The sequence below is a fragment of the Corvus cornix genome, chromosome Z (genome assembly GCF_000738735.6).
Source record: "Corvus cornix cornix isolate S_Up_H32 chromosome Z, ASM73873v5, whole genome shotgun sequence".
NCBI lineage: Eukaryota > Metazoa > Chordata > Aves > Passeriformes > Corvidae > Corvus > Corvus cornix.
In genome coordinates, this window is record NC_046357.1 from 54,867,436 (window position 1) to 54,882,378 (window position 14,943).

The 14,943-nt window shown below is 39.4% G+C and overlaps 1 protein-coding gene across 5 annotated transcripts in view; it reads right to left on the reverse strand.

Moving 5' to 3' along the window:
* The window catches only part of ADGRV1 (adhesion G protein-coupled receptor V1), a 332,117-nt gene that overhangs the window by 13,180 nt on the left and 303,994 nt on the right, over nucleotides 1-14,943 (reverse strand). The window contains exon 92 of one of the 5 annotated variants that reach the window (XM_020584154.2): nucleotides 488-1,496. The exons of the other annotated variants lie outside the window; for them this stretch is intronic. Coding sequence (XP_020439743.2) covers nucleotides 1,396-1,496 — 101 coding nt within the window. The 3' untranslated portion in view covers nucleotides 488-1,395. Of the gene's footprint in view, nucleotides 1-487; nucleotides 1,497-14,943 lie in introns of those variants that run through there. 5 annotated transcript variants of the gene reach the window in all.

The following is a 14,943-nucleotide window of genomic DNA, read 5'->3' on the forward strand; positions in this document are numbered from 1 at the left end:
TTCCTTCTTGATAAAAATCCCATTCCTCTTCTTTCCCAAGCCACCATAAAAAGTACTGATAAACCTCTTTAGGAGAAAACAAAGCACTGAAGTAAGGTCATTTCCTTGAGGGAAGCACGTACCATAGCTATGTTGGTTTCTGCTGGGATGGAGTTAATTTTCTTCACAGAGGCTTGTATGGGCTATGTTTTGGATTTGTGCTGAACAGGGAGTTGATAATATAGAGATATTTCTGTTATTGCTGAACAGCGCTTACACACAGCCAAAGCCTTTTCTGCTGTTAATACACTTGCCATGCTGGTGAGGAAGTTCAAGTTGCTTGGAAGGATGGGAGGTGACACGGCTGGGACAGGTGACCCCGACTGACCAAAGGGATATTCCAGACCGTGTGACCTCAGGCTCAGTATATGAAGTCGGGGAAGAAGGAGGAAGAGGGTGACATTTTGAGTGATGGCGTTTGTCTTCCCAAGTGTCTGTTCATGTGATTGGGACCTGCTTTCCTGGAGATGGCTGAACACCTGACTGCCCATGGGTAATTGTTTTGCCTTGTTTGTGTGTGCAGCTTTTGATTTCCCTAATTAATTGGTTTTATCTCAACCCATGAGTTTTCTAGCTTTTATCCCTCAATTTGCTCTGTGATCTCACTTGAGGAGAAGAGAGCAAGTGTCTGCGTGGGTGGGGCTTGGCTGCTGGCTGGGTGAAACCACAATACCTCTAAAATCTTTCAGCTAAAGAACATTGGACCATTTTATCAGTTTCACAAGGGATCTCCATTCTTCCTAACACATATCCCCATGTGAAAGAAATCCAAGCCTAGAAAAACACCTCATTCAAGCTCATAAGAACCAGATTAGATGGGTGAGATAGTGTTTACTTTCTGAGACTCAGAGACTGAGTCACTTTCTCTTCCTGTGCTGCCTTTGTTTTAGATTAGGACATATGAAGCTCACTGCCAGAAGTCATCACTACTGGGAAACGACAAACCGGGAAACTGCATGTTTTATTGTTGGGGACTTTTTTGTACTCACATGACCCTTGTTATATAATAATTACACAGGGGGAAAGAAAAAAAGAAAAGCCACAGATGAGTCTGGTAACTGATAGAAAATTTAGAAACAAGGCAGCAGTTGAAAAAGCTCCTAGTGTTGCCTCAAGGTGCTCTGACAAAAAGTTGTTCTCTTGCTCTCTCCTCCTTACAGGACAGTTGTGACAGCCCACCTGCCATGCACTGGCACAGGAGAGCTTTTTGCTCTAAGAAAAAGCAGTAGAGAAAGGGATGCAGCCACTGCTTTGTCAGCTCTCCCCACTCCGTCCATCATGAAGCCCAGAGTGGCACTGCTCAGAAGCTGGGGCAGCGCAAAGGAGATTTGCCATCCTAAAGCTGTGGCAAAGAGTCTATTTCCACTTGCTGGGCAAACTCCAAGTGTCTTCATGGTGTAACCCAGGATGCTTTTGCAGAAGAGGGGTGCTCATCACTGTGAGCTGCACTGAAGCATCTAAAGGGGAAAAAAAAGGACCAAAAATAGTTAAAATCAAGCTCTGCTCTGCTGATAGAGTCCATGCATCTCAGTACTGAATCAAAATTCCAAAATTTTGTGTTAGAGTTTGAACTTCGCTTATTTTATTATTTTCCAAAAGTTTTGAATTAAATGGAATAGTTTGGGTTGAAAGGGACATTTAAAGCCCATCTAGTCCAACCTCCCTGCAATAATCAGGGACATCTTCAAGTAGATGAGGCTGTTCAGAGTCCCATTCAACTTGACCTTGAATGTTTCCAGGGATGGGACATCCACCACCTCTCTGGGCCACATGTTCAAGTGTTTCATCACCCTCAATGTAAAAAAAGAAACTTCTTTCATATAGCAAATCTAAATTTGACCTTTGGATTTAAACTATTACTCCTTGTACTACTGCAACAGTCTGGTAGTTGATGCACTCAGAAGATGTCCTTAAAAATTTCATATTTTCTAGCCTTGTCTTGTTAGGTGCTTGTTGATTCTCTCTCATTGGCCCAGATGTAGAGTGGAACAATAGATTCTGGATTTAAGTGCCAAGCATTTGAGCCCTACCCAATGTGTCTTACACTTGTCTACCATTTGAGCTGGAAATTTGAAGGCATTGAAGTTATAGCTATATGGAAATATTGTACTTGGTAAGAATCCAGCTCTCTTTCTCAGAGGTGGTGGCTTGCCCAAATAATGACATTCACTGTTAGAGACAGGAATGGTTCTCTCTAGATGCTCATGTATTCCTGAGTTAGCAGCACTGAGAGTCCTTGTAACACATTTTACACAAAAAAATGGTTAACACTAATGTATTTTCAACCTAGTAAGTAAACATGATCAAGTGTTCCAACCCTTTCAGTGCTGCTTAATGAATCTACCACCTACACAGATACTGTAATTCTTTGTTTGGGTGCCCAGGTCCTTAACCTGGAGCAGTGTTTTGACTTTCCCAGAGTGCTTCATGGGGTCCCCTGCACTCCCTGTCCCTTGCACCAAGCTGATTGCCAGCTGAGTTATACAATAGAGAGTTCATTAGCTAAAAGAGGGAAAAGCTCCAATTACCTAAATAGCTGAAGATCTAAAAATAGTTTCTCAGCACCAGCTGACACAGCCACAGCCAGGATTCTGGCTCTGGTTTACTAAGTGCATACTATGCATGTATGAGTCCACAGAAAGAGTCCACTTTAAGTCAATAAAGTACCCAAAACATCTGTTAATTAGTTTCTCTACATTACATAAGGCAACTACAAGCGTCAAATTATTATTATTATTATTATTATTATAGCTATTAGTGGACTGGATGTGCAACAGAAAAAGTGTCTTTGAAGCAGTAGCACTGCAAGTTACTTTAGTCTTTCCCACAAAGTCTGCTGTGTTTAGCTTCTCAAATAAGGAAAGGTTAAAATATAACTAGCAGAAAGACAAGAATTCTTATCTCCAGGAAAAAAAGCAGCCCAGAGTAAATCTATCAATCCCTCGATGATGCAAATCTAACACAGCAGCTGTTTGTCTGGGAACAGTCTCTCAACACATTCTGATTTCCCAGCACTGAACTAATCTTTTCTGGAGAGTGCATGGAAACAGCAGCTCTCCTTGCACATGAGGTGGAGAGTTCCTCTCTTCTGATACAACTCTGGGTGCTGTAGCACTAACACATTATTTAGGACTGTGCTGTAGACAGTGGGATGGGAGAGGGAAAGGATGTCCACAGCTCTGGGAATCTTCAAAGAGAAGCAAAAAATCATGCATATTGACTAATGAAAAGCAAATTTTAAGCTAGTAACAGAACACTTGCTCGCTAAAAGTATAATTAACCTTTAAAGCTCAAATGCCACTGGATTTAAAAACTGAGTCAGGGGCAAGAAGGATTGTGTATTTATAATGCAGACATCTATAGATACATTAGGGAAAGAAAGACAGCTGCCCTCACACTGCATATTTATATATATAAAATGTTTTGTGCCAACAAGATTAAGTCAGCAGAAAAACAGACATGATTAAATCAGTGAAAATCCTAGGTTGCTGCACTATGAACAGGTACCATTTTGGTATAGTACTCAATTGTGATCACAGTTTCATTGTGCTTTAAGTTGAAAAATCTTCCAGTCCTGAAATAAAGTGATATGACATAATAAACTTAAAAACTTTGTTATTAGTGCTTCTTTAGGGATGATGACAAGCATAGATGTTAAAGCTTGCATGTGAAGAAGCACAATAGAAAGCAAACATAATATACCACACTTTCTCTAAACGACAGTGGCTTTGCACACACGATATCATTTCTTAAAGTAGTATTTTTTTAATACAATGATGGTACTAAATCCAACTGGTGTGTAGGACTGAGGAAAATGACTTCATCACACCATTTCCCTATATCACACAAGTCAGGGAGTATGTGCCAGTGTACTTTCAGGCCTTTAGTTGTAAAACTAAAAAACTTTCTTCACAGATATTTTCAGCATTTTCTGATGAAGGAAGGCAGAACAAAAATAGCAATTCTGAAATTTCAAAATAATACAATTTGGCAAATTTAGATGGGTTTCACTTTTTTCTCAGAATAGAGTACATCAATTTCAAGTGGTCACTGTAGGTGCCACATATTTGTAGAAGAATGTGGAAGGAAATTTAAGCTTTTTACTAACAATCTCAATTATATTTTATATATTGTAACTACATGAAAATATATTAATATTGCAGTATTAGAATGTAATAACAGAGTGCTCATAAAGCCAATGCAATTTGTCAGCTGTCTTGATACCATGGCATTAAAACCTGAAAGACACATGTGCAACTCTTCAATAGAAGTGCTACACAGCAAAATAAATATTTCAAAGTAGTCCATATTTTATGAAGATAAAAGTTAATTTCTTGTGGAAGGCAAGACTTTATCCGTAGGCAACTCTGGAAATCAGCCTCATAAGATGTACCTTTACTAGTGGTTTTCTTAATTGTTTAGAACTTTGGTAGTTTAGGTCAACTCACATAAGTGGGTTTTAGTTCTTATTGTTCTGAGCACATAGACACACAAAGGACTGTTTTGTCTTTTTTTTACCTGGCTTCTCTACTAGTGAGTTTTTATCTGCCAAGATTTTTGCATTAAGTGCATTTCAGAAAATAACAGTTGTTTTCAGCCATGACCCTTAATTCGTTAGGAAAGCAAGTGCAGACCACTTCTTCTGCCAATAAGAAGCATGAATGTCAAATTCCCATGATTTTTTTGTGCAGTGAGGATAACACTGATGGGAAGCAGCATCCTTGAAGTGTCAGCTTTTGCACTGATATTGCTTGCATTCTCTATGGTAGATTTTTAAAAATTTCTGTATCATTTTTGCCTTCATACATGCATCTCTCTATATGAAGAAAAATCTGATCAGCTGCATTTTAGTCTGCTGTGAAAGGATTACCTTGAGAAAAAATGTATTCTGACATAAAGAACAAAGTCCTGTTTCTTTCTATTGAAAGAAGTGCACATTTATCTATTCATCTCAGACACAGCAAACACTCAGAATTATTAGGGAGCTAAATAAAGAAGAGAAAATAGCAATGTTCATAATTACAGCTTGAGCAATTTTCCATTTCCATTGTTTGTGTTATGAAAGACAAAGAGATACAATTTGAAAATTGAAAAAAGCCTTGCTACCAAGATACTGAAACAGTTGAATCAATAGTTGAATCATCTGCATATGGATGACTGATCTAAAGTAAACAATTCTGTGACAAATTAAGGACTATTTGTTTTTCACTTACTGCTAAATGAAAGCATGTTATTTTTAAAAGGGAGAACTATTACACAAAAGGGCTGCCCTTGCCAATCTGCTGATGTTTAATACAACAGTTGTGTGTACTTTAGTATCCAAGATCACAATATTTCTTTCTGCTGTGCACTTTAATTCAAAATGTCCGGCTGAGTTTGACTACCAGCTACACACCTCTCCTGGGGTACCTGTGGTCAACCTGAAAATCACAGAAAGAGATAAAATGCCTATTTTACATGTGAGCAGAACAGAAAAGGTTTAAAATAATATATTTTTACCTAAAATCTAGGCTCATTTTACAGGCGTCTCCCAGCTGCTCCACCCCTAGTCTGCATTGAGCTGCACTGAGGCTTGCAAGTTAGTTTGGACATTTGGTTAAAGTCTTCCTGATAACTGAACTGGTCAATGCCACAGAGTAGAAGATGAGAAGAAACCTCATGAGGGCCATCTTCCATCCTTTGGAGTAAGGCAGCATCAATCAAACCAGTCATTCCTGAAGAATGTTTGCCTAACCTGTTCTTCACAACTACAACATGACATCAGTGCTCCACAACTTTTCTGCACAGTACCTCCTTATCCCTAAGGAAATACCTTAGCTAGTAATTAAAGCTCCCTTTTTGCAAGGTAAACTCAATGCTTTCTGATGCATTTCTTGTCTGTGTGGGAGAACAGACTGACTGGCTTTTGCAAATTTTTTTGTGCATTAAAAGGCTTATTTTCCCTGTTAGACAAACCTCTAAATAATTTTTGTCTTCCTCTTGGGGACCTTTGATCCTATATCTTTGACCATTTCTTTCATTAATATTGTCTAAAATACAGCACTGCCATGTTAATCTTGTAGCACTGAATGATGAAGAAAGGTTATTTCACCTTACTCACACAGCTCATCTTCTAATTTCACTCCTATAGAAGTGTTACTTTCTCACGTGATCAGCACTAGTATCTCATACAACCCATGGACCACAATCATTCCTAGGTCCCTTTTTCTCAAAATGTTGTTGACTTAGTTGTTTTTCATTCTATCCTTTAGAATTATATTATTCAGTAGTCTGAATTCTTCTTGAAGTTTGCTCTTCATTTGAAAAGATTATGTTTCCCACTGAGGTGCAATGCTCTGCACTTGTCTTTGTTGACTCATATTCACCAGCTTGTCAAAGCCAATTTTAAAGTTAAGCCTGCTCATACACTCTTAGTCTTTTTCAGCCTGATGTTAGCTCTGAATTTAATGACTGTGCTCTTATTTCATCATCCCATAACTAACGCAAACTGTTGATGAGTGCCACACAGAGGTCATATTCCCTGACTTTAAGCTGCTGAATTCTGGGAACAGTTTTCCAGCTAGTATTGCATTGAGTCTTCAGCACATACAGCTCAACATGCTTCCTCACCAGAAAAGTGTCAGGTGAAACAACACAACAACTTCATGCTAAAAGCAGAATGCATAATGTCTGCTGTTTCTATCTGTTAAGATATTGTTCCATATTTTCAAAGGTAGAAATTAAATTGGTTTAGACATGATTTGTTCCTGACAAATCTTTATTGACCATTTCTCAGTTCTTTGTTTTCCTCGAGATACTTGTAAACTGCTGAAATTGCCAAGCATTTCTTCAGAACTTTCTATTAAGCTCAGAGACAATTTGCCATCTTGCCCTTTTCTCCCTCTTTAAAATATGATAGACAGCAGGTTTTTCTTCTTATTTCTTCCTACCAGTATTTTGCTCATCCTCCATATGTTTTCAAAAGTAGCTGCAAATAACAGACATATCAAGATCTCCCCTCTGGAGTTTGCAAGGAATGCTGTTATGGTCCTTCAACTTCACTTGGACCACCCTGAATATGGCCAGTTTTCTCATTTCAGGTTGGACTCTTTCCTCCAACACCTAGCTGCTGCCGAGTACCTTGCACATGTGGTGGAGCTTGCTATGCAGGTGCAGTGATGATCAAATGACTAACAGGTGGTATGAAAAATCAGTACAAGACTTGTGGCTATACAGTACCTCTAAATGGACAAATGCCATAAGACTAACACAACCCATTCTACAATCTGCTCTTTTTAGAATCTCTGGGAGATAAAAAAAAGATAATAAACCAACTCCTCAGACTTTCCCAAGAGGCAAGTTCTATTAGGAAATTATACAAGTCTTCCTGCTGCTTGTACTCTATGTTGTGTTACTCATGGGACAAAACAGGAATGAAATAAAAATAGGATGATCACTTCTTACAGGAGAGAAATCTCTGGTAACCAGTACTCCTTGATAACACTTAAGGCCAGAGATAATAGTTGCTCCCATCCTCTACCCAGTATCATCACATTCCAAATTCCTCCTTAAGCAAGGTCTGCAAGGAGTTAATCAAGAATTCAGTGGAAAAGCACAGGACTTTCATTTCATATGTGAATATACCAAATTTCACCTTCACTCACAGACCTGGGAAATTCCTTTAAGGCAAAATTAATGTCACTGAAACCAGTTAGAAGTGAACATATAGTCTTTTGAATGAGGGAGGACTTGGTTCCTCCAGAATGTGGTGAGACAACCAAAGGAAATAAATCTACAATTCTTCAAGTAATTTTTTCCTCTGTTCACTATGTCTCCACTATAATAACTGTTTTCCAGCACTGTTGTCAGATCACATTTGAGTTTTCCAGCACTGCCTACTCAGACTTTCCACATCAATAAGGAAGCAAATTTTTGCAAGACTGGGAAAAATGTTTTGGCTGAGAAATAAAGCATCTCTCCATGTAATAACAGTGAATAGTAATCAGGAATTCACTGTTCTCAAATGATGCTGAATGGCCAAATCTGATGCAACTGTAGTAGTATTAAGCCAGGTGCTTGCAGGAGTGTCTTAGGAGGAAGAGGAGACAAAGGAAGAAGGAGGCACACACATCACAGCACAGTAAATATACAGGGGTCTTCTTGAAGGAGAGACCAGGGCATCTCCAAACTGATGTGACAGACCTTGCAAACCTTGGTAGAAGCTGAGGAAAAAGCTAATGTGAGGGCAGAAACCAGCTGCACTCTTAAATGATCTGGTTATCATACAATCTTTAAAAGAAGTGAAAGAACAAAAAATCACCACCTTTGAGACACAGAATGTAATTTCATCATATATCTTGCTTTTATTTATGTTTGACAGGCTGTTGCATAAACACCTATTTTCAGGATGTCAGCAAAATTGCTTGGAGTCATTGAACTATGCAAGCTATTTGGCAGATAATTGGCACACCCTACTGCTGAAGATGGGTGATTAACTCTGTTCTGTATTTCAGATGTCATATGAAGACATTGGCCAATACCTTTTTATGGTAATTGTGTTGAGTCCATGGCTAGTGTAAAAAACAAACAAACAACAAAGCCAACTACCAAAACAATAAAAAATTTTCACCCGGTTGTTCTTTTTTGCCAAAAATATCAACAACATCATAACATGTTGTCTCCATTTGGTACATTAAAATATCTATTCCCTGAATATGCTTGAGAGAATTTCAGAATTTAGAGAAAGCCAGTTTCATTTGGCCTTGGTCTTTGTAAAATATTAGACAATCATCATCTACTTTTGAATGGAAGTGTTTGATGGTGAAAAACTGACATAATTAGCTATTCCTGCCCTCACCCCTCCAAGGGAGGGACACAGTTCTGCTCAGAGATTTGTCAGCCAAGACTCCTAGGCTCACCCAACCAGGCATGGTGCTGGCTTGCTCTGGATCTCACAACCTCACAAGATTCTTTCCAGGATGCCAGGTAAAGAAGTGAGAGCTTTGGTGGATTGATGGCGCATTTGTCCCTACTGGGTCCCTTGTGGACCGCTTAGGCGGCACTCTCCTAGCACCTATGCGTGCACACAATCTCACCTTTGCAGGTAGTCACGAACAGCTTCTCACACACACAGTCTGTGCACAAACCGGAGACAAAGAGGCGAGAGGGGTTCTCTGCATGCAATTCTGAGGTGTTTAATGGCCGCACATCTGAAGGATGGCAGAGGCAAGAAGAACTCAGCATGGAAAGCCCACGCCAGTTTTATCCTGAAAACTCCCAAAGGTGGGCAGAGCATCCAAAACCAATAGTCTGAGGGCTAGGGGGCAGAGGCAAGGCTAAATGCCATAACAGAGGCCAATGGGAAAAGGGATGGGAGGGGGAGAGGGCCAGTGACCAGCAGGATCTAGACAAAGAGAGAACTTTCTAGCACAGTGTTGTAAGGAAAGACCACTTTTAAGGCAACTTGAAGGGTGTAAAGTGGACTTAGCTACCACGACATCCAGGTGTTCTTTTTCAAATTCAAATGAAGGCAGAACAGGCTGACAGAAAATTGGACCCTTTGATTTTTTTTTTTTTTTGGTGATAGAAGCTCATAATTTCTTCCTCGGGTACATTCAGCACTTTTGATAAAAGCAAGCCACCTGTGCACCAAAATGGTTAGTTTTGCATTATTCCTTGGGGATGGATGTCTGCCAAGGTAACTACCCCAAAACCAAATTCCTGGCTGTGCATGGCAGGAACAGGACTCAGGTGATTTATAAAGAACTTAATGAGAGGCTTGTCAACCTAGGAGGTGATATGAGCTGGCTGTTTGCTGTGGGAGTTTGACTGATTAGAAGTTTTCTCTTCACCACCTCTGCGTATGGAGAAGAGAGACCACTTCACCCAAAAATCACCAGAACATTGCTCTCAGAGGAGATTCCTCCTTGGAGTTGGAAGAGATTCCTCCTTGGAGTTGGAGGAGAGCAGCCACTGCTAAACTCCAGGCATTGAAAGATTTCTTTCCTCTCATTTATGGACAGTGTCTAGCTCCTGTCCGTGGCATGGCCTCAGGCGCAGCAAACTCCAACAGTCTTAGTTACCCATATTGATAAGGTTCCACAAGATTGGACTGTTCTTTATCCTGATCCCTTAAGTTCAAACCAAACATATTTGGCCTCTTAATGAAACATAAATCTCCTATCTGAGCTATTATCTGTCCAGCTGCAGAGCCAACAAGAAAAGAGCATAAACCAGGACATCCTGCATCTGGCAAAGCACCCATTTTAATATGTTCTATCCATCATTTTCTCAAGAATAGTACTAACCTGACCCTACATGAGGTGTGGATAGGGCCTTTACTGTAACAATAGAGGTAATAAGTAACAAAACCCTAATCAAGAAAAGTGGTGGCACATTGTTATAGGTAGAAGAAGTTCTGATGAATCAGGGCTTAACAGCTCTTTGAAAACTAGAGTAGTTTAATCTTGAGTCACCATCGGTCACCATTACTGCAGAGCATAGGGACAGAACAAGCTACAACCACATTTTCTAGCCAGCACTTTATTCCTCCCATGCAATTCTATACAATCCATTTGTAGGCATAAAAAAGTGACTGTAACCTGACAAAATTCTGAAGAAACTCCTTAAAAAAAAAAAATTCAAACGAACAAAAATATTGTTGCAATTCAAAATACACTGGCCTTTGAGTCCTGCTTGCATAAGGTACACACTGACACAAGTTTCCTGAACGCTGGCAGCATAACCACAAGTGCAGAAAGGCAGAAGCAGCTATTTTGACTCACAGTTCGGGAAGCATCAAATCATTAATCTGAGCACAAGAAAGAAAGAAAGGCTTGTGTGCTGCAGCAACAGGGAGATGTTCAGTGCCTTTCTATTTTTTAAATAGACATCTGAAGCAGGTATGAGCTCATCATTAACCTTCAGTGCTGTATAAACTCACCAAAAGTGCTGAAACTTGAAAAGGAAGGGTATGATCTACTTTTGGTAAAGCTGTATGATTTCAGTTTTATAGCTTTTAAGTACTTGAATGATGACTGATCTTAAATAAACAGAAGAAATGTCAAAGTACTTTTGTAATGAGATATTTGTTTTAACTAAGGAGCCTCACAATGCACTTGGTTTCTTGGTTAAATAAGCTGAATATCCCATCCCACTAATTGACAATCACGTCAGATTTTCCACTCTAAGTGACTAATGGAAATTTGAATACCACGCATGCTTGTTTGCCTGAAGTTTTCCTAACACTGCATGATGCCAAAGCATTTGTAGGTTTAGTCTTTAAAGTATTGATTTTTCTTGTTAGGCTAATCAAAGTCAGTGAAGTCTTCTTAAAAAATAGTAATACTTGATCATCTTAAATGTTACAGAGACCTCACAACACTGATTAGCTTTGTGGTGAGCTATGGATTTTTTAATCTTCTAAGGGGAGGAACATCAAGAAAGAAATCATTTGCCAAATTCCAGCTACCAAGGTTTTGGCAACAAAATATGTCAGAAATTTTACAGAGAAAATAATTTTTGTATCAGCAAAAAATTTACTATTTATCAAAAAATTTTTAGAAATTAGGCTGTTAAACATATGTGAAGGTTAGCTTTTCAAAGGTTCCAGGAATTTGGTTGTATCTTGATAAGTTCTTGACAATACCTTTCAAGCCTGAAAATAAAATACAGATGCTTGCTGGATAATTCAGTTTCTGGACAAATAATTTTCTGTATGTTCTGTGAGAACTAATAGGAAAGACAATCTCTTATTTGGAAAAAGATCCTTTGCCATGGTACATCGAAAACGTGGCAGTAAAATTGATTCTGTTCCCACCTACATTTAGTAGCAGTGGTCCTAATTCATTAGTGGAATTTAGGTGACTAAATTTTCAAGCCTCATGGCAGACAAATACACCTTTACATCCCAGTGACTTCATCTCTGGATGGGGTTGACTGTCTCTAAACAAGTAGTAAAACTTGCAGTAGAAATTCCAGAATATCCTTTACTCTACTATCTTCCTTAAAAAATTAACAAAATGAAATGGGTTTAGAATATATTTGGAAAAGGTGTGAAAATAAAATTGTCATATACTGGTGGTAAACATATTCAGACTTCTGCTCTAAATTCTGCGTAATGTCTAGGATTAGCATAGCATTCAAGTTTATATTCCTTAGTTTTGGTGAAAGAAAAAAAATTTCTTCTTTAGCTTTCTGGATCATCCTTGGCATTTCTAAAGTACCACAACTGCATAATATGGAGAGTGAATCAGGGACAGAAAATATTATGGCCAACAATATAAATTAACAAAATACATTTCATGTGGAGCAACACCACATGGTAAGCTTGTTATTTCACTTACATCAAAATAATTTGGGCAGTCCGATTAAGAAAAGTGCTAAAATTAACTTCTGTACCAAGTGGGTGACAACTGCTCCCTGTGAAGTTTTCCAGAGCTTTATCCTTTAGTCATTTGGGGGAGCACAGTCTAACTTTGTACATGCTGAGCAGGATGCCACCCTGAGGGTTAAGCTAAATGGTTAATTATCTTCCTGGCTCACTGAGGTTGGGGAGAGGTTAGACAGTGACTGTTCCATGCTCAGCAGAAGCAGGAGGGGAGAAGGCTCTTATAGCAGGCAGTTTGAAAAATAGATTCCTATTACAAGCTCCAAATAAAACGCACTGGCCAAGATGAGAGGTTGGCAGACACCTAAAAGAATGTTTTATTGTTGATTAAGTGGAGGGTTGCTGTCTATTGAAACTGTTTAAATAAAGGCTAAAGAGGTTTGGTCAGCACATATTTTCTATGGGACGCTCTAGATTAATCCATTCTTTTCTTCTCCTATCTCCTTCCCTCGCCTCTAAAAAAATACAAAAGAAACCCCCAAACCAAAAAAAAAAACTTCACCAAGAACCTGCCTCCATCTCACTCTCTTCCCCAACCCAAAAAAAAAGAAAAAAAAAAGCCACACAAAAATACCAAACCCAAACTCACACTGACAGTTTTAGCAGTTTTGAAGAAAAAGGCATATTCTAAACTACTGGGGACAGATTTTACTCTGCAAGCTGGGAAAATTGCAACACAACTTCAGCTGTTATTTCAGCCGAACACCTTAAAAACCAAGAAGAAAATTTAACTCCTACTATCCTGTGATGCTGAAGAAAAATTGTAGTCTTTTTTTTATTCTTAAAAAGTTAAAAGGGAGTTGAGGCTTGTTTCAAAAATTGGCTACAGGAAAGAAAATTTGAAAACTGTATTGTCATATGCCATTTCTGTTAAAGTGTGACACTTAATAGCAAAACCTATCCCTAAACTAAAGCATACATGTGTTTATCAGAGCTCCATCTTGATATAATCTAATCTCAATTAATTAATCCGAAGATCTGATAGCAGTTTATGATTCTGTGGCACCATCCCATTTCGGGTGAAAAATAGTAGAATATGAGTCCACAACTTCTTCTGCTAATTTAAAACCCACACTTAGGACTAAACCCTGTAAGCCTTGGTCAGTCCTGATCTCCATAATGGTAGTATCTGTCACATCACTGAAGGCTGTTTTGGGGTATAAATTGTGCAAAACTAACCCTCCCTCACTGTTTGGGAAAAAAAAAATGTAGAGGAAATAGGAAGAGGCAGAAGGAAAGAAGATCCTGCCCTTGCATGGAAAACAAGTTTTGTTTTGCCATTGATACCCAATAAAAGGAATATGGAGGAAGGACTGGCTGTTTTCTTTAGTCAAGCACCAGGCTGATATGCAGCAATAACACAGTATGTGACTCAGCATTGCTCTCTGCTGAGGGATGGGACTGAATGTTTCTCTGAACACAAATAAAAAGCCTCAAAAGATTTGTGAACAAGACCTCTGTGTGTTGCAGTGGGGATCCTGCAACACGCATATATCAAACCAGGAGTCCCGTGGAAAGGAAATATATACGGACAGACAGATTCTTGCTAGCTGTTTCAGAGATGTTTATTTCTCCAGCCGCATGGCCGGAGCTCTGCCCAGGAACTGTTCCAGTCACGGGACCAAGGGTCCTTCTGCCCGCACAGGGAACACAAACCAACCAATGGGAACGAGGCTGAGCAGGGGCAGGGAAACCCCGTGTCTGTGCCCTCAGGGCCCCTCTCCCAGGGCTCCATGGCAGGGGAGGGACCCCAACATCTGTGTGCTCAACTCTCTCCTGCCTACAGCAGAATAGAAACCTTCATCCCAGTATATATTTAGATACAGAAATCTGTTCTGAAGTTGTGTGAAGCCTCCATATAAGTTATCTATACCACAGTAGGAACCAATTAGGTATAAGCAACTGATGCAAAGCAAGAGAGCAACTGTGCCATTGGGAGCTCACTGGGAAGTGACGATGCATTAACTGTTTCAAAAAATTCACTCTTCAGCAAAACTCACAGAGCACTTAAAACCAGTCATTTTCTCAGGCTTTAAGAGCAGCAACAACAACAAAAAAGGATAGGTGCATATTTTCTAAAGAGTTTCCCCATCTCTTCACCTCATTGCTCAGGAAAGATGTTAAATCTGCATGTAAAATTGTACCCCAGTCTCAAAGAGTTGCCTGTGCAAACCATCAGCTTCTGCAACTCCAGGGAAGTGCAATTCCAAATGCAATAGATACCACCACACTAGTCAACTCACTTCTGAATTTTGCACATAGATGACATAGTTTTGCCTCAGAGGATGACACTTTGTGTTGTTCCTTCTCTGATTCCCACAGTGCGAACAGCTGTGCTTGGCACAACACTCTCAGCCACAGCTTTTTGCAAAACATAATGTCACCATGAAGCTTAGTCCAACGTTGTCACAGATTGCTGTTCTGATTCACCTAATCCTGCACAGACTGAAACTCTGCCATAGTGAGTGGCTGGCAGGACTCTGAATCTGTCAGGAATTGTTCTGTCAGCTTCTCCCTGAAACAAGCACAGACAAGGG